Source organism: Astatotilapia calliptera, chromosome 13 (assembly GCF_964374335.1).
Source record: "Astatotilapia calliptera chromosome 13, fAstCal68.1, whole genome shotgun sequence".
NCBI lineage: Eukaryota > Metazoa > Chordata > Actinopteri > Cichliformes > Cichlidae > Astatotilapia > Astatotilapia calliptera.
Window position 1 is genome coordinate 25,893,037 of NC_137434.1, and position 20,465 is coordinate 25,913,501.

The 20,465-nt window shown below is 40.8% G+C and overlaps 1 protein-coding gene across 1 annotated transcript in view; it reads left to right on the top strand.

The window, feature by feature from the left end:
* Positions 1-20,465, top strand: part of peli1b (pellino E3 ubiquitin protein ligase 1b) — a 47,476-nt gene that overhangs the window by 15,979 nt on the left and 11,032 nt on the right. Inside the window, exons 2-3 of the mRNA XM_026191019.2 lie at positions 11,952-12,266; positions 19,556-19,685. Coding sequence (XP_026046804.1) covers positions 12,184-12,266; positions 19,556-19,685 — 213 coding nt within the window. The 5' untranslated portion in view covers positions 11,952-12,183. The remainder of the gene's footprint in view (positions 1-11,951; positions 12,267-19,555; positions 19,686-20,465) is intronic.

Sequence of the window (20,465 nt, forward strand, 5' to 3'; positions counted from 1 at the left end):
TTTAATTAAATTGGGATCATTTTGAATTGTGAATTGTGCAGAGCTACTCTAGTCCAAAAAGCATGGCGCTGGACTGAGGACTCTTAAGTGTAGACATAAGTGGAAGGCCACTCCTGAGAACAAACAGTGTACACCTTTCACAGAGTCCATTTCCGTGCCATGTCCCGGGTGACTTCCTTAGAGTTCTCCTCCTCTTTCCTTTCTTTTCATGTCCTGTAATGTTAACACCAGCTGTTCATGTCCATCGATCTAACCATGCTGACAAAGGAAAACACAGACAGAAAGAAAAGAGAGAGAATCTATCATCACGTTTGCTCACCCTCCTGCTTCCCAGATCACTTTCTGAATCATCGAGCATCTAATCTTCCCAGTGTGCAAACTAATCTTCCTCAACTGACCCACCCGTGCAGCTATGCACACTGAAGAGTAGACCCCGAAAACAAGCCTGCGCCCACACAAATGCATTTCACTTCACACAAACGCTCACAGTGGATTAGAAAATTCCCACACACAACCTCCCACACCCAAACGGAACTCTCCAAAATACTTAACCATAATTTGTAGGGTTAACACATGATTTGACTTGTTATTGGGTCTTGTTAGGATGAAACTGGTTTTTTAAGACCAACAGCACTTACGAGGATGAGGTTTATGGTCAAGACTCTGCAGTCCTCCTTTTTTTTTCTACGGTCGTAAAAGCTCCAGCATGATGTGCTGGATAATGCTCTGTTTTAGTCACCATTTGGAAAAACAATGAAAGACATTCCAAGAACCTGCAGGAAGCCTTTCATCTCAAGCTCTTTCCTTCTTTGAAAGCCATAAAGAGACGACTGATGTCAAGACCCGTGAGGCTTTTTTATTGTTATGTTTACACCGCCATCTGCATCAAACTTGTTCTTTCACATTTGGTTGTAATTTGTTTGTGGGCGTCAGCGTTTGGATTATTAGCACTTTGACCTGATGCTGCAAAGATTAATCGTGTGACGGGTTAGTTGCAGAAAAGGCCTTCTCACTGCTCTTTGGATGTGAAAAGGCTGAGCTAATAATTTATTCAAACAAACATCTTGTCGGCTCTCGTTAAAGGTAAAGAGGCAGAAATTATTCTCATCAGCTCACTGAAAGTTAGACTCATTCTGGTCTCCCTGATCAGCTGCAATCCTTGTGTTTTTATTCTTTTTTTAAAACCTTTTTTAATTAGAAATCATAATCTGGCAGACAGCTAACATTTTGAGTCGGCTGAGAAATTGGCTCTTCCATCAACCAGCTGGTGTTTGAGGTTTGTGATTTGAGCCATCTGACTCCTCCCCCACATCGAGATTCTTCTAGGAAAATAAAAATCACAGTTGTTCTCTTTTTTTCTTATGCTTTGTTTAATAGGTGTTTTTACCTAATTGTAAATGTTTAACCCGACCCTTGAAGTCTACAGTGGCTGCTTTGTAGTACACAAGAAGGTTCTACACTAAAGCCCCTTAAGTTGCTTTCTTAAGACAAAATATTGCTGCCATTGTGTCAGCAAAGGTTTCCCATTTTACAACGTTTGTATCAATTTTTGTTATTCTGTCATATTTTAGGACAACTTAAAATGACTGAGTTAAAATACTTCATAAACTTGTCCTTAAAGTAATATTTTTGAAGAAATATGTTATTTCTCTTAATAAGATTAACTCAATGATTATGTCATCATATAGAAAATAACTGACAGATCAGTGAGAGGAGATGGTAGAACCATGCTTCGTCTTGCCCAAGTTGCCCGCCTTATTCCCTTATAGGGTGCTGGAACACCCTCAAAGTGTATAAATCCCTTTTGTGGGAAGCATTTAAGGCCAAATACTCCTCTCGGTTTGGAAATATGAATTTCAGGCCCCGTGATGGCTGGTGCAGGCCGTCACCGTAGTTACATATAAGATTTACATTTGCACTTCACTCGAGTGAATAATGTTATGACAGAAATGTGCTTCTGCACTTTGGATAGTAGCAGGAATTACATTTCAAATTTGCAGCTATCAGCGAGGGGCTTTGACCACAGCAGCAATAACCTCCTCTCTGTGAAGGTCATTCCTCAAGGCCACGAGCTTCTGCACTCAGATTTGTTTTCGCTGCTCTGCTGAGCTCAAGAAGCTTACCCTGGTTTCCATACAGAACGCAGGTTAGGCAGATTGGGAGTGTGACGGGGACAAAGAGTTTTGTTTTTCACATTCTTGGTGGTGTGAGATGATTAGCCACTGGATGAGGATACAAAGATTTTAATTCACTTTAGAAAAAGCACAATGAATATTTATAAACTTACTTTGTGCTCTATCTTGATGGTATCCTTAAATCTGTACTAAAGAAGGTTACTTGTGCAGGGAAAAGAAATCATTTCTATATGAGAATTTAGAGGCATCTAAAAAACAGTAAAAAAAACTGCTCATGCATTCGACCATTTTTTGGTTGATGGGAACCCTCTTTGGTTTTGCTGCACTGTAACCATCTTTGATGTTCAGGCTGGTACCTAGAAATACGGCACAGTGGGTGGGAGCAGGTGTCTTACTGACATTACCATAAACCAACACTTGTACCAATAAAGTATTTTTGTAAATTCAGTTGGAAAGTAGGACAACACCCACTGTATCTCTGAAGTAGCTCAGAATATCGTGATGTTTTTCATTTGCTGTGGGTTTCTGATATTTCACTTGTAAGCATCACGGTTTCAAGAGCTTTCACCTGTGGCATAAAAAGGTTTCAGCACAGATTGCAATCAGAGCTAAAACGTTTGTCACAGCACGGCTGTCCTTCAGCACCACCGAGTATCTCTCTTGCTGCTCTACATTGCCGTGTTCTCTGTTTACAACAGTTTTTTCAACTTTCTATTGCAGTAAGTAGACTAAATAAGTCTGCTCAGTAGGGCTGTTCGATATAACGATATATATCGGATGACGATATAAAAACGTCTATCCTTCATTTTACGCTATTGTTTGTTTCGTGGTGTCGCAAAAGAAACTGTTTACGGCAATATTTTTTTCGTCGTTTTGATGGTCACTGTAGTGGCTATATTAATTTCTTAAAGTTCTCTCTTTCTCTTATATTTAATATAACCACACTACGGACGGACAAGCGCCTGTTTTTATGCGTTGTCGTTAGCAACAACGACACCATCGCGTGTCCGCTTGTTTATGTTCCACATAAACCTTTCACAATAAAGCTCAAGATCCTGTTGAGACTTTTCAAAATAAACTGAATCACGTGAAAGAGCAGATTATTTACGGATGAGAATTAAAAAAGAGCCACCAGGTGCTAAAAAATAAACCTTAGACTCAAACGTTAGAACAGGCTTTTCCCTGCAGCACGCCGTGTAATAAATACTCACAAAGAAAACCGTGGCCGTTACAACTTATGTCTAAAAATGTATAGTTTCATGCATCGGTTAAAACACTTGACTCCAGCTACACGACGCGCAGCTGGAAACACTTCCCGCAAGTCGAGCTGCACGAGATTCACAGAATTTACAGAAAATGTTACATTTTTGTGATTTATATCGTTATCGGGATGATAGAATTCTTATATCGGGATATGAGATTTTGGTCATATCGCACAGCCCTACTGCTCAGAGTTAAGGGGCAATCATAAATAACTGATTGATCAATCCTTTTAAGCACTAAAATGAAGACTTTTGGATATTTTGCTTGAGCAGCGACGTTTGCATTTAAGAAGACGTCTCACCTCTCCCTACTCTGTCTTATTTGTTTCCAGCTGCTTGTGTGCAGATTCAGCAGTTTCTCTAACCATACTCCACCGACTGACAGTACAGTAGTGCACATCATGTTATGTGTCTATTTTTCTGACTGCAGATGTGACTCTGGTTTCTTTGAATGCAGAGTTGACTTTGGCACTGTTGTCTTGAACTTAGCACCTTTCTGTAAAGTGAGCTCTGGGCTCGAGATGCAGGAAAATTCAGTTCACACTAGCGCGATGCATTAGAATTTCTGATTTTATGCACACATGATGGAAAGAAGTTAAAGCCCCCCTCATGTCGCTGCTTCTCGGCCCGATGGCGGAGGGAGAGATTCTGTTTTTTAAAAAGCTGCGAGCTTTTGAAGCGCACGTGATTCTGCTGCTCAGCACGAAACAGCTGGGGAGCTCAAAGCTCCTCGCTTGCACGCCACTCATAGGAAACATGAAAGGTGTGAGATGCCTAAAAGCCTCAGCGTTTGAGGATGTGGTGAGAGCCAGTAATACTGGGATGATTAGGCATATGATGACCTTCGTCACAAAGAGCTTTGATTAAGATCACAGGAGCCACAAGTGATGAGATGAGCTTATTTCTTTCCTCACGTAGAATTCTCGTTTTTACACAGAAGCCCAAACTAACAAAACAACAGTTACCTATTTTCAGCCTGCATTGGATTATATTTACTGTTAAGCAAGCAGGCAGAATACCCGGGCAGTTTGTGTGTTTTCAAGAACAGTAATATGAGGTGGATTTTATTTCAGAGACTCAGTTATTAAAAAATTTAGCATCGCCATACACTGTGTTGGATTATAGTAGCATCAAATGCAGCTTTCATCTTTGCTATTAAGATGAAGGGGAAGTAAAAAAAAATTGAATTTGCTAAAACTGGAATTTAAAGATCTCCTCTCTAATTCTGTACAATTTCACACTAAAAAACCGACAAAGTCCAGGTTATCTTTTCACAAAGCAACAGGTATTTCATATTAAATACCTCATCTAGTCCAAAAGAGCTAAAACATGCCATCCCCTTTGACTCTGTACCAGACATCTGTGATTATTTATTGATCGGATGACCCACTTTGCCAGGAGGATTTCATTACCGCTTTCCAGTAATGAAGATGCTGCACTGTAGGAGGTCCTGGTTTTCTTTCCTTCCTAATCAATCTTAGGTGTCCAAAGTCCTTCTTTAGTCTTTCTGTGTCCTCTTGAGCATCTTTTCTTGACAAATCTTGCTAATGTATAGTCAGGACCTCCACCTAAAACATACGCTCAAACAATAACATGCCTTCATTTGGGTTTTTAGATTAGATAATAGAATAACACTGCACTTTTAGCTTCTATATTGAAGTCTGTCTCTGTTGGGATTTCATTAGGGCTGCATGTAGGAATTGTGGCACCAAAGTAGGAATTTAAATCACTTAAAAATGTCACTAATATGTAGATAAGTGTCCGTTTTGGGAGGTGTTTTCACATGAGCCAAGCTGAAGGCCTTAGGCCAGCAGCTCATGCATATCAGGACCTGCCTTCTCACTCAGTCATGCACTAGACTTTGCGGAGTAGTTAAGGGATTTCCTGCATACAGAGCCAAAGAAAAGTCATTGGAACTGTAATAAGATTATTTTCTTAAACCATTCCATTAAACTGGGGTCCATTTACTCTATCTAATAGACAGTTTTATTTACCAAGTGGTCAGCAATAGCTGTTCCTGAAGCAGGAACGACCCTGTTAGTTCTATTTTCTGACCCATTTCAGGTTCCTGACCTGCCAGCCGAGAAACACGCTGCCTCTGTAGTTATGTTGTTTGTTTCAACAAAGCTGTGCTTTGTGATCCTGAAAGTGTGTCAGCCTTTAACTTACCATAACACAACCCTTTTTAAGAACTGCACACATTTTAACTCAACATGAAAGCATTGTGCTGGATTCAAATCCTGCAGAGATCTCTGTTAAGTGTGTGGCGTGGGGGGCTGATGCAAGCTCGGTTTCACTGGGCACGGCTCTGTGTTGCTCAATGGCATACACTAAATAGCACAGTTTGACATGTTGCACTGTTGCTAAGTTGGCGATGCATTAAAAAGAAAAAGTACAGCTGCTATCCTGCATGCAAATATGAAAAATTTGGTGTGTGTTCATCATGTGTTGAGCTCTTTTGGAAGCCGGTGAGAATAGCAGGTGCCTTCATGAAGTAAACTTTTCAGAAGGCTTTTGATTTTGAGGGTTCTGTTCTCGCTGTCAGCAGCTCACCGTTACAAGCAGTGACCTCGGCCAGCTAAGTCAGCCTTTCTGAGATATGGCCCTATTGTTGTAGGACTGTGTCTCGGTCGCTAAGCAGCACTTGGCATGCAGCCACACGGAGCTCTATGTCATGAAGCTGCAGAGGCCGAGAGCTTAGTCAGACACACATTAAAAAAATTATATACACGCCCATGCAGTGTATGCAACGTATGTGTACAGGGGACGTCCTTTTTAAACAGTTTGCTCCCCCTCAGCTCCTCCAGTTTATGGATATTATTAGTCCGTAATACAAAATGCATTTATTTTCCTCAGAAAGATGATTCTTTAAGCAAATGATGTGGGCAGATTAACAAATTGTTTAAACCAAATTAAAGCAGAGAAGAGCTGCCAGAAAATGAATCCGCAGCACTCTTTATCGTTGCCCAGTTTTTTTCTTGAGTGAAAGCACCCATTTGTTTTTAAAGACATGTAAAGTGAGTATGTGAAGATGCCAGCAGTGCCAAAATATTAGATTTGCAGAGTTTTTGTCTGTAGAGCAAATGATTAATCTATTAGCCAGAAAATAACTTTCAGATTAAATGATTGTGTTTGTTCGTTATGGTCCACTTTGCTGTCCATTTAGTGTAGCTTTGTTTGAACATGGCTGAGTCCATAAATGTGCATCCAGCACCGCAAATCCCACCTCACTTTTCACCATTACCTCGGTCGTGTTTTATTAAAAAACCAGAATGCGCAGTTTTTGTTCCTGAAGAGGCAGCTACTGGTTTTTCTGAGCTGAGACAGAAAGATCAACACCCTGGAGCCGCTTCCAGTAATGAAACCCACAGCATCCTGACCTGTTTTTGCTTTGTTTTCAACGTCTAGATCCATTGGAAAAAAATCAATTCCCAGTGAGTCAGCCAACAGTTTGCTCAGCACTGCTGATTGTGCAAACGTGTGTGTGTGTGTGTGTGTGTGTGTGTGTGTGTGTGTGTGTGTGTGTGTATGTGTTTTTGTACAGTAAGACGTGTGTTTTCATGTGTGCTGATAATTCAGAGTCGAGGTTTAGGGTTAGTGGGTTTAACCTCTTCTGTAAGAGGAGCATGTGGGCTGCATCTAGTTTCACAGTAGTGTCTAGTGTCGGGATAAGCTGAGAGGATTCACTGCTCTTTTCAGCACCTGCTGAACTCTGCTCTTCAAGTGTCAGCAATGCCACAACAGTTCTGGCTAATCTAAGTAAGTCATAATCTTTCTGATGGGGTGAAATGACGTGCCTGATCATCTGATATTGTCTACTCTGAACCAGATACAGCACGTTGGAATTTTTGTGAATCTTCCACAGAGATCTGTGAGCACACAGTCATCACCAGTTGTCTTTTTTATTACCAAGTTCTCAGTCAAATACAATAATCAGCTAATCTGACACTGTGACCATTGTATCAGATAAAAATAATGTGTAGTCCCAGCTTGGTACCAGATGTACTAACACTGAATATCGCTGCGCTGTCTGTGTCTAGTAACAATAGTTTTCAAATCCCAAAAAGTTGATTCTGTTCATCTGGACGTAGCGTTTTCAGTGGGAGAAACGTTTCGTTACTCATCCAAGTGACTTCTTCAGTCTCAGCTGACTGCAGGTTTTCCCAATCTTATAAACAGTACATTTACTTAATGACTGAAACCAGCACCACTGAAGGAACAATGGGCTGTGAGAGCAGTTCCTTGCTCATTAATATGCAAATGCTCGTGACCATTGATCAACAACCACTGATCAAAGCTCATTGATCAAAGACCACTGATCAATGGCCATGAGTACGATTCAAAGAGAGTTGGGGAAAGGCTGCAATCACAGCATTGCAAGATGGCGAAAGATGTACCCTTAGGCCCCCTCCTCGATTCAGAGATGGTCTTTCCCTTTTCACCTAAATCGCCTCCTTGACTTCCCGCTCAAACCAGAGTTCCTCCCTGTCCAGGATGTGTACATCCTCATCATTAAAAGAGTGTCCACTAGTCTGTAGGTGTAAATAGACTGCAGAGTTCTGGTCTGACGAGGTGGCTCTTCTGTGTTGTGCCATCCGCTTAGCCAGAGGTTGTTTGATTTCCCCGATGTATTAATCCTAGCAATCCTCCTGGCACTTAACAGCGTACACTATATTACTCTGTTTGTGTCGGGGGACCCGATCCTTGGGGTGGACCAAATTTTTGTTTTTTAGTTTTCAAAAAGACAAGACATGAGTTAAACTCAAGCTCTTTTTATTGGCCACAAAGAAGTGATGTCTGTGGTTGCAAAAAGGGGCTCTCATCTTATAGGATTCTATGGCAAAGCAGTCCTGGGCCATGACATCACTCATTTCCAGTCATATTGAAGTTTCAGAAAGGAGGATTTCCCAGTTGCCTGTCACTCACAAGTTGTTAACCACCGCCATTTGCCAACATAGTCCCCCTCATGTCACATCTGGTTTCACAACGCCAAGATGGTGGCAAAAAAACAGATTTTGAGGTTTTGTGGGGAACATCATGGTAACTGCATCCATCTTTTGCTGCCTACTGTCATTCCCCATAGACACTCATTTTAAAATACCCAACTTTAGAGCTCTAGAAAGCTCACAGGTTGAGCTCATCCACTTGAATACTAGAGTTTATCTATCTGATGAATAGGTGTCATGACAAAGGTAGGTGTCAGGCATCTAAATATGGTCACCTCTGGCTCCAAAAAATAATAGAGAACGTGGTCCAAAACCAGTGAGTAATATCACTGTGGCTACATGGATCTTTTTGTAAAGCAGTTTATGACTGCATGAGCATTTAGCATGTAAAGCGTCTAGCTCCTAAAAATCTTAGTTGTGATGCCCTCATCTGAGTACTTAAAAAACCAACTCCTCCCTCATGTTATTTTTTCTCATGTTATGACGAGAGATCAGATTACTGTCAGCAAGACCAAGAAGTAGGTTTCTGGGTCATTAAAAGCTGCCCAAAGCTGAACCTGGGAAAGCCTTTCTTCACCAGTGAACTAAATTATGTAAATGTGTTCTCACCTCTAGAAACTGCCACTCAAGTGTAAACCACAATGCAGTGTTTCCCCATGCTCTCTGCTGTAATATTTACTCGTCTCCAGGTAACGTTTTGAGCTACTGCGAGCTTAATTTGCACATGACATGTCGAAGCAGTAGAAAAAATGAGAGTTGGGTGCACCACTGATACCCACAGCTTGTCACAACTGATCGGCCTGAAAGCGGCGCTTGTGGTGGTATAAACACTCTGACTTCCTGTTTCTGTGTGGGAACTGTTTATGTGTATGCATCTACCATTTAGCGCAAAGAGGCATCTTCCTCCTAGTAACCCACTGAGCATATGAGCTGTAGGCGTAATCAGCAGACTTCTAAAAGTGAGGGCAACAAATCATATCAGACTTTGTTTTGCACAGCATGGTACTGTGCGTTCTATTTCATGTGTGCACTGTTCTTAACAGCAGAACATCTTTTTTTTAATATATATTTTGGGAAGTAGCTTTTTCATTTCTGGAATAGTTTGATGAGAGATGCCTTTCCATAAAAAGCTTTCCTCTGAACTTCCAGATTCTGTTCCAGAGGTAAGAAAACCTCATTCACAATACATTTGACACTTGTTACTGTGATAATTCGTTCTGTTAGGATGACAAGCGAGTTAAACACATCTGTGATAACAGCAGGGCAGAGAGAAATGTACAGTGTAAAAGTGTTTTAATGGCCAGCTTGCCTATAGAAGGCTACTGATGCTGGTGGTATGGGGACTTGGCGTAATTGGAGAGCGTGGCACGAGCAGAGGTTTTACGACCGTGTGGCGTGAGTGTGCAGTTTTGTTGCCTTTGAGATGATTGCTTAAGAGATTGAAACCAGGTCTGCAAACATTCATAGTCAGCTTCTGTCTTCAAAGCCACTTTGGTGTGGCAAAGTGGCTCTGCTGTCAGTTTGTGATTGCATGGCTCAAGGTGGCAATCTTACATGTGAGAATATGGTGATTGACTGTGACAACTCTGCGAAAATCACAAAGATTGCATTGCTACTTGCATTTAGATTCCAGTTGAAACCTCGTACATCTGAAACAGAAATTAAGAAATTTCTGCTCAAATAGTTAGGTAATTTCTGCAGGACAGCAGTTTAACTGCAGCATGGCTTAGGCGCTCACCTATGCCATGCTGCATAGGACACCTGTTATTAGTGGTTTTGGTGCTACAAATTCAGACTTTATTTAACAAACTAAGAATCACTAAGTAAGTAATTCTAACCACAAGTTGAGAGCTTGCAGTCAGGTCAGACACATCTGTAATAACAAAAACCTTCGATAGCAATTTAGTGGCCAGTTGATCTCAGATTAAAGAAAACCAACTCCTGGAACAAGCTTTATTTTCTGGACAGAGGCGAGTGGTACTGATGCCTCTGGTGTTTTAGTCTTTTGCAAAGATGAATCTCTTCTAACTTTGGTCCTAAAACAAGTCTAGTCTATTAAAGGAAGTTTTTGTGAGTTGTTTAATTATCAACTACAAGCCACGTCCTTGGATTCGGGCTCGATTTGATTTTAAATGGTGTACTCTGATGCTCCACAAGTGCTCATATAACTGTTGCCTTTAGTTCAAACTATATAGGGCATTGTGCCTTAAATATTTATTTGGAAGGCCTCTGCGTGAACCTAACGCTCAGTCTTTTGGGACTGTATTAGCCTCACTAAGAGTACTGAGAAACAACAAACCTACCCCCACTCTTCATCAAAACACTTTACTTCCTATACTTTATTCATGCGCTCTCTAAGCAAATAGGCACTCAGGGAATATTCTGCTTCATATGTGGAGGGTTGCCTGTATTTGAAGTGATGATATTCTTATTTGGAAAGATTTGCATGCTGTTTTTCTTCTTTTTTTTTTTTTTACCTTGTAATTGGAAGAGAGGGGGACTTACACAAGAAAGGTCGTGAGTTAAATTTAAAGTAACAGGAAGTCCATCCTCTCCATTTTTCTCATGCCTTCTTTTCTCACACACACTCTCTTTCTCTTCTCCTTTCTTTGATTTCCTGTGTATTTAGAAAGTTGTGTATAAATGCTGACTTCAGAAAATGACTCAAAGCGCTTAACGCAGACACCCAGATCAGTCAGCAGAAAGATTTCCCATCCAGACATGTGAAGGTGTAGACATTTGCCTTTATTTATTTAATCTGCGGAAGTTTAAGGTTGTCTAGTGTGACCATATTCAGACCACACGGACTGATTATGGTCACAATATGGCCGTGATATTCGAAAGAATATCAAAAGAGCATCTTAATTGACTTCAGAGATTCCGCAGTTTAAAAAGAAGAAGAAAATATAACCATATGACACCTGTTCTGAGGTCATTACTTTGGCTTTGCGTTAAATTTAGAATTGATTTTAAAATTTTAGTGGATGTTAGTAAGACCCTGCAACATCTGGGACCTTAATATCGCTCAGACATGCTTGTAAACTGTGAACCAGCTCGACCCCTCGTGTAATCTGGAACAGGCCGCCTGGATATTCTTCTGGTCGACACCAACACTGGTGAAGATTCAGGAAAAACTTACCAAATCATTTCCATCTATCTCCATCTGTCATCGGTTCTGGTCTCATTTATAATTATCAGTTTATTTCATTTCTGCTTCTTCTGTTGTTTTAATTACCATCTTTTATGGGGTTAATTTATAAGTCTTATTTACAAAGTTTTGTGGCTGCAGCCGGCTATAATTTTGATCCCCGTACACAAAGATTTGTTCTTAATGTCATTTCATTAATCTTCATTTAAAGTGGCATTAAATGACTTACACATGTGGAGCCCCTATAAAGGACAGCCTCATGATTGAGGGCTTGTTAAAATCTTAAACTCGTAGTTTATTCTATAAGTGAAGATGAAAGGATGCCCAACTTTGTAAAGTCTTTAAGGTCATTTTACTTCTCAGCCTGAGGTGAAAATAGTAAAGTGTGTATCTAAATGATCTGATACCAGGACTGTCTGTGAGTAAACACACTAATCTTTGTGTCTTTGTCACTTTTCAGTGTAGAACAAGTGGAGCTACAAGAGACGGACCCATGAAGCATGACAGGGTGGAGCTGAGGCTCAGCTGACCCTTCCCCTTCCTTCTTCTCCTTATTCTCCCCAGTGCTCCATTCGATCAGCACCAACCCCCTCCCTTCCCCTCGTTGCCCCTTCCTTCCTCCCGTGACCCCGTTGCATCTCACCCATCGTTCCTTGCCTCCAATTCCTCCAGACCTCAATCAACCGTGCCCAATGTACTCCCCGGAGCAGGAAAACATCTCCACCACCGCCTCCACCAAAGTGCCAGTGAAGTATGGAGAGCTCATTGTGCTAGGGTAAGCAGATGACAGATACTCAGCCTCACATCCAGAACACACATTTTTTAATTTGTATTATTTTTATGCAGTTATTTTTGTCTGTTAATCTTCTTACTATATTAGTAAGTGTTTGAGTCTGGGCCGCCAATTCCTCCCACAGGATCAGGAGTTGAGTAACCAAACTTGACACACAGGTACATCTTAGGCCCAGAAAGGTTCTTATCTATATCAGATATGATGACATTGTCACATTGCCTAGCAACCACCTAACAGCAGCCTAACAACCCTTTTTTTTTTTTTTTTAGCATTTATGCAGCTATACCTTGTAAAAGCATTGTATCGTTTCTATTTCACTACAGCAACATATTAACTTATACCCACAAAAGTTCATGATTTATTAGGACACCATCAGTTTGCCTGGAAACCACATAGTAATGGGCTCAAATGACCTAATTTTTGCAATTATGCACCTGCAGCACATTATGAGAGCATGCTGTAGCTTTAATTCCATGACAGCAACATCTCAGTTATATCCACAAAAGCTGAAGTACACATGATGTATCATAACACCATCATGCTGCCTAGCAAGCACAAAGCGGTGGGTTAAAATGACCCATATTTTTTGCATTTATGCGTTTACAACACCTCATAAAAGCTTTATATCATTTTATTTCATAGCCAATAGCACATACAGGCCAAATAATACTGCAGCATGGTGAAAAAACAGAAATGTTTTCATGGTGCTAGAATAATAATTGTAATAAAAAAGTAAGCTCAAATTCAAATCTGCCTAATTATTCGTTAAATTCCCTGGCACCTCAGTACTCAAAATATCATGTTTATTTTTTAAGTCTTCCTCAATTTCAAAGGAAAATTTTTGTGCACTTTTTTCTCATGTCTGTCACTTTTTTAGAGGTTGTCAAATTCATGAAAATTATTTATACCGGTAATATTTCTATTTAATTTGTTGATGTGTTTAATTAAAGAATCTGATTCATGGTTGGTTAATAATTAAATGTGTTGGTTGCTGCCTGTAAGTTCTAGGACTGTTAATCTGGCTTCATAAACCAAGACTCACCCTCAAAACACAGACAGATAATACCTTAATATCCTTCATGGTCATGCATGATGAATATAGTCACTGTTATGGATTTGGGGAATCCATGAAGCTCTGTTTTTTGACTGTGTTTTGCTACACAGTTATTATCTGGCATTCTAGATGCTGGACTGACAGTGGTTGGTTACAGAAATGTAATGTATCATTCAACACTGATTCAGACTTTTCTATAAATGTTGGCGCTCTAAGTTGATCCCTTTCTGAGCTAATAAGTTGGCTAATGCAGCCTCATTACCCTCATGTCACCTAAACCATCTTATAGATATAAAACCAGCAAAAAAAAACCCCAAAAACTAAAGAACTTTTAAAAAGCACCAAAGAACCGGCAACATGTTGTAGCTTAATAATGTTTATACCGTTCAGCTGATTTCTGCTGAAGAGAATTATAGAAACATAATAGGGGTTGCAAGAGAAATACAGTGAAATTTTAAAGGTACTTTGATTGGTCAGTTTATCTGTGGATATTTTCTGACACGCTTAGAATGATTCTTTTGAAAAGATGCCAAAAAGAAACAAAAGGAATGTGTTTCCACAAAGCAGCATAAACAGTGGGGATATTTTTATCCACACAGGGTCATGCACTGAGAACACACAGATCTGGTGCTTTGGACTTATTGAACATGACAGTACCCACATTGCTTGATGCGTTACTAGATCAGTGGATGCTGAGATTTGTTTTGAGTCAAGTCCACATAGTCAGCTGTAGGAAAAACCCTTCACTCCACCCTGCATCTTCAGCATAGAAGACGCATAACTCTAACTGCACACACACTTTCTCCAGTAACAACCGACAGTGGAGGACTTCCTCTATCTGTATGTATCTCCTGTTTATTCCCCAAAGGGGCATTCCACTCTGGTCCCTGTCCCAGCCCACTCCACAGAGGAATGCAGATGTCGGAAAGACTCCTTACATGCACGTTCATAGACGCACAAACATGCACATGCACGCACACACATTTATGAGCATAGAGCGCACATTTTTCATGTCTTATACACACACACACATAGTTGGATCCACAGCTGACTCACAGTTTGTTGTTCTGGGTTGTGCTAGAGCAGCATTGTCAGGGAGATGACCGTGGAAATTTTCCCTAGTGGAAAACCGCAGTGAGCAGTAAACTCAGTTCAATGGCTTTACAAGGGAGAACCCCAGTTTTCCGTTTTGCTGTGCTTTTTCTGCTCCTAGTTTTTTGATTCTAGGTCAGGCCTCCCTTTTTTAAAGGTCAACACAGGCACTCACTGCTCCATGACATGAGCAAATACATACTGTGCAGCAACTGAGGCTGCTCTTTAAACCTTTGCAGGGTTCATTGAAACTGCATGTGTTTCGTGAGTGGTCACTGTGGGAGTTGAGCATCTAACCCTCACATTAGCACCACAGCAGGCGTTTTGACCTATCACAGTCAAGTAAAGACATCACCGGCACTCAAGCCACGCTGCGAGTTTTCTTGTCTTTCTTGTCTTTCAATCCTTTGTCGATTGAAAGTTACCATCCAAAAGTAAAGGGTGTTTTCGCTCAGCCTCTGGTATCTTAACGCAAAAATATTCAGTGCAATCACTGGGCAACTTTTCTCCAAGGAGGTTGATATCCTATTTTTATTCTAGTGTGACTGAGCTATAAAGTAGCATTGCTCTAGTCTCATGTGTCAAAACTCAAAGACACATGAGACCTTTGTCAATTAAAACTGGCAAAGGCCCAAATCGTAGCCAGCTGCAGACTTAGTTTGATTTGTTGGTTTTTGTGTATTTAGTTACCCGCACTGACTAAATGGTGTAACTTTGAGGCCTTTATGTGGACTAAATCATTGCTAAATGATATCCACGATATTTTTAGTTTTTTATTTATCAAACTGTGTTCATGCACAACCTATTTCCAGCTATTCATGGGATCCCAACTGGCCCATAGCAAAACTGTGTTCAGCTGCTCTAGTTGCAGCCAAATTGTACTGTGACACCAACAACAAATGTCTCGCAATAAATTATCGGAAAGCAGCTGTTGAAGAAATCCTCAGAAAATGTAAAAATGTGACTGTATTGAGCTGATCATTTGATTTACCTTGAATCACTGCCAGCATCCTCCTGGGGCATGATGGGTGAACAGCTCAAGAAACCAGGGCTCTCTGTTTCACCTCTTCCCTATCATAAAACCTCGTGCCAAATCAGGATGATTGCACTTTTGCTAGCTGGGGGGTTGGGAGACAAAAGGCAATGCAATAAATTACTTGGAAGGCAGCTTGAAGGTTTTCATGGTTCTATGAAGTAAACAGCTTAGCTGTTGTAAACTCCACCCATCTGAATGTCTGTTTGTCCTTCTGTTTGTGTCGCCTGTGTAACTGACAACAGATCCACAAATAGCAACAGAGAAACCCATCAACGATCTAAACGCCTAACTGAGTCCAATATGTTTCATGCCCAGTAATGCTAGTAGCCTAATGCGGAGGAATGCTGTGGTGTCTCTGGGGATGGTCTGTTTACAGGTGCCCTGGACATGCATGTGGGGCTTTTAAACAGCTGTAATGCTGCAGATGAGATCCCTCCCCCAGTGCACCTCTGTCTGTCTGCATGCATCATTTCTGTGAGCTTAACTGTGTGTCCACAAATATTATTAGTTTATCCGTGTGGCTTAAATCCTCATGAATCATGAATGTGATTCCCTATACTCCACAGCTGTGCAAACACATAGATACAGGTCTCACGGAGAGAACTATTACAATCATGTATATTTTGTCTTTTATTGCCTACTTTTTAAAGCACAACATCTTTTTAAGTAATTACCAACTCTAAGTCAGTACTATTGCAGTGTTAAAGGTGACTGGATTGGTAGATTTAACAATAAGCCAGATAATTCGTCAGGTTTTCCCAAATGCCGCATTTGGAGACTCAATAATAGAGGTGAGGCCTTGGAGACTACATTTACCCATGTCAGCATCCACCTGTCAGTCAATAGTTAAACTTGTATGTTTTTAACATGTCTTTGGGGATTGGCTTGCTATCAGAGCTGGCCTTTAAATGTCCACTAGAGGAAGTGCGGTTTTTTGCCTTGCTCACTTTATTTTTCAGCCCTGATAGTTGCTGCTTGGTTTTACACATATAAACAGAGACACAGAGAGTGACTCATGCATGAGAAGTAATTGCTCACACTACCTGCCTTTATGCTTTTATAGGTTTACTGTATGAGTGTTACCTTGTTGCTGCAAACTGGGATTTAGTTTATTAGTGTTTGGAGTGAATACACAGACACACACAAACATACTAGATGGTGCTAGCTGTCGGAAATAAGGAATACAGTATGAATTTGCACATTCAGACTAACTTTTTCCTGACTCTGGTTCTTCCTGTCTTCCAACCTGCATGCACAATCATGAACTTGTCGCCGATCTTTGACCTTTCTGCTTTTGTTTTGAGAATATTCGTGTCATGCATGCAGTACTGCTACCCATGGGAACCTGATTTTGAACTGCCAGGAACACTTTGGGCTCTTTCCAGCAGACCGCCCTGCCCTTGCTCTGGATACGGGCTAAACTTCACCATGGTTACAGTCTTGCCATGGTTACTCTTCCCAAACGTTGCCGTGGCTCTGTTCTCTCACCATGGTTACTCATAAACCCTTCAAGCGTTGTTTGATCCCAGATCTTCTAACTCAGAGAAACATTTAGCTGGAGGCTGGGCGTCCTCACAAACCCGCCTGTGTCGTCTGTCATACCTGGACTTCATAGAGGGGGTGGGTTTGTTTCAAGAGTCTGATTGGCCGGAGACACGTTCCAACTGTGCTTATACTGCATGAATAGTTTTCCTGTATGAAGAAGATTACCTCTTTGAAAGACTACACATTGAACCTTGAGTTACGTGTGACTGTTTCTTATGTGTTCTGAGACGTAAAGTGCAGTTAGGGTATAAGTCAGAAGAGTTCATACCGTAACGTCTGTGGCTTCTGGATGTCATAACAATGTTAAAGTAGCGAGCAGTGTTTATGCATGCAGTAATGTTTATAAAGCCGTGGCACCGCTCATAGGAATATCACTTCACACTGGTGACGGCTTATCTGAAACATGTGTGTGCAATAACGAGTAAAACATCTGTGTACTGAGAGAAACACGGATCCGATGTGTTTGGAAATTTCTCTCTTTTTGTTCAGTAATAAGTTTGTTACAATTTTCCATAAATGAGCAAACAGAACCAAAACCAAAATGTAGTGTGTTTATATAAATACATGTAAATATTGTTTAGACTATTTATTATGTGTTGTCTGCTTAAATAATTAGTGGCAGACTTCAAATTATATGTGATTGCATTTCCTTATTGTACAAATAAATGAAGTCAGAGAAGCCCAACGTGCAACAGACCACTCCTCTTGTACAATTTTAGACAAAAATCTTGCAGCAGTTCAAAAAGTGCAACATACTGTTCCGATGGACTTTCTGAAAGATCCAAATTGTCCACATTTTTCCAAAAAACTCAAAAGACCTTTTTAAATACAATTAGTTTACTTTATTAGGTAGACCTCGCTGGTACTGAGTTGGATCCTTTTTTTTTCATCAGATTTTGGATTTTTGTCCAAATTGACACATGACAGCATCACAGATTTCTTTTATTCATGATGCGAGTTTCCCGTTTCACGACATCCCAAAGGTGCTCTGCTGGACTGAGATCTGGTGACTTTGGAGGTCGTTTGAGTTTATTAAACTACTTGTCATGTTCAGGAAGCTAATATGATATGATTTGAGCTTTGGGGCACGTTATGCTGCTGGAAGGCCATTCAAAGATGGTCTCACAGTGGTAATAAAGGGATGGACATGGTCAGGAACAATACAACAGAAGTCGAGACGCAACAGCCTAGGTAGCGTTTTTCCAATTTTCTGTTGTCCAAGAGAGTCTGTGTGAATTGTAGCTCAGTTTCTTGTTTTTAGATGACAAGAGTGGCACCCGGTGTGATCTTCTGCCTGTGTGTGTGTGTTATGACTGACGTAATTTTAGTCTGCAAAACTGGGTTATAACACGTGGTCATTTGAGTGGCTGTTGACTTCTTGTTTCCAGCTTCTCTGACCTCTGGTATCATTAAAGCATTTTCTTCCAGAAAACTGTGGCTCACTGGATATTTTCTCTGCAAACCCTAGAGATAGTTGTGTGGGAAAATCCCAGTAGATTAGCAATTAGTGGGACCATGCCACCTTAAAAGTCAAATCTTAAATCACCTTCCCCGTTCTGATTCCCCGTTTGAACTTCAGCATGTCACAGCGCAGAGCTCCTGCCGTATATATCAAATATAAATGATTAAATATTTGCCTTGAACAGGTGTACCTAATAAAATGTCAGTGAATTACATATTACTTTTAACATGTATCCAGTGTGTAACATTCAACCTGTATTGTTTTGTCTGTTTTTGTTAAAAATAAAAACAATGCTATCAGCTTTTTGTCCTTTTTGCTTTTTTTTGTTTGTTTTTTTGCTGGATACATAACTTCGGCTCTACTGGAATTTATTTTGAAATAATGTAACTACTTCCTGAAATCCTCTGTGGCCGCTTTTACCTGGAAACTCAAACTGCCTTTCAACCTGTTTTGCTTTAATGACTTCCTTTTGTTGATTGTGTTGTTGTGAGGGCGAGTGAGCGCCTTCCTTCTGCTGTACTGAATAGAAAGTGGAAGGTTTTATGAGAGGGATGAACCAGATATCATTTTTTCTTTCTGTCTTGGTAATCAGTGGCACTTTGTTGACCTGCTGAAATGTGGACAGAAGTGATGAATGTTTTCTTATTTCAGGATGTTAACAAAGTCACACACACACGCTCAGAGAGACACAACAGCGCAGTCACAGTGCTGCTGAGAGCCACAGAGACTTTTCTGTTGGAGGGAACGCCTCTGTTTATTCTCCTTTCCTCAGCCATGTATCAGTCTAAATGAGTCTCTCTGTGTGTTTATTTTCTCAGCCTTTCGAGGGTTATGTTTGGAGGGCTTTATTGTTTTGGGGCACATGATGTACTTTTGTAGAAAGGCATGTATAAAAAGTATAGGTTGCTGTTTGTGTGCGTGTAGTCTTAGGCACTTGGAGGGAGTGCACTAAAAGGCCTCAAGCATTTTCCACAATGACTGTTTTTTCCAGCGTATTATGCAGCTGCCCAGACAATAATGCCCTATTGTTTTATGCATGCATAAGTGTGTTTATGTTTGTGTGTGTGTGTGTGTACATGCAGATACAATGGCTCTCTGCCCAACGGGGATCGGGGGCGACGTAAAAGCCGCTTTGCACTTTGCAAGAGGCCGAAGGCAAACGGGGTGAAGCCCAGCACAGTTCACGTCGCCTGCTCTCCACAAGCAGCCAAGGTGAGACGCACAATAACACGACCTTTTAGACTTACAAGTGATCACAAAGCTGCAGCCGTCAGTTAGATTCATTAAACACATGGCCTAAACATTTAATGATGGAAAATTGCATTCTTTAATTCATCTCTGCGTAGGTGTGGGATGTTGTTTTTATGAAAACGTCAAATACAAACACACTGGTTCAGTGGTTTTGGCCTGCAGTGCTCCAACAAAGGCTTTTGTGAAACTGCTTTTTTGTTCTGTGATATTAAAGTACTGCACACAATGAATCTCACAAACACACACACAATTGTCAGGAGAGAAAAGGAAAAAAAGCTCAGCAGAGCTTCCCTGAGTTTGCAGAACAAGGAAAAAAATCAGGTACAAGGTTTTGTCAAGGTTTTAAAATATATTTGGACAATGGTTTTTACATGGGATTTAACTGGAACATGGTCAAGGTTTATAAGAGAAACAAATGCGAGCTGTCCAGTGGAAGGTAACTGAGCATTTTCTTGCAAAATCCAGGGTAGAACACGTTCATGTGTTTCCATCATCAGCCCAAAGACTGCCCAGAAATCCACTAAAATCTGTTAAATGATCAGGGAATTGTAGTTGTGTATGTGTGCGAGAGAGTGCTTTTTTTGGTTTGACATCAGCACATAATGGCTTCTCTGAGAACGCACACTTTTATACCCTGACTCACACACGCACTCGCGCACAGGCCAGGCTTTAGCTGCAGTCTGGAAGAGCGATTGTCCGTTTCAGTCCTGTGTGTGGTCCTAACTGACCAAAAAGAACATG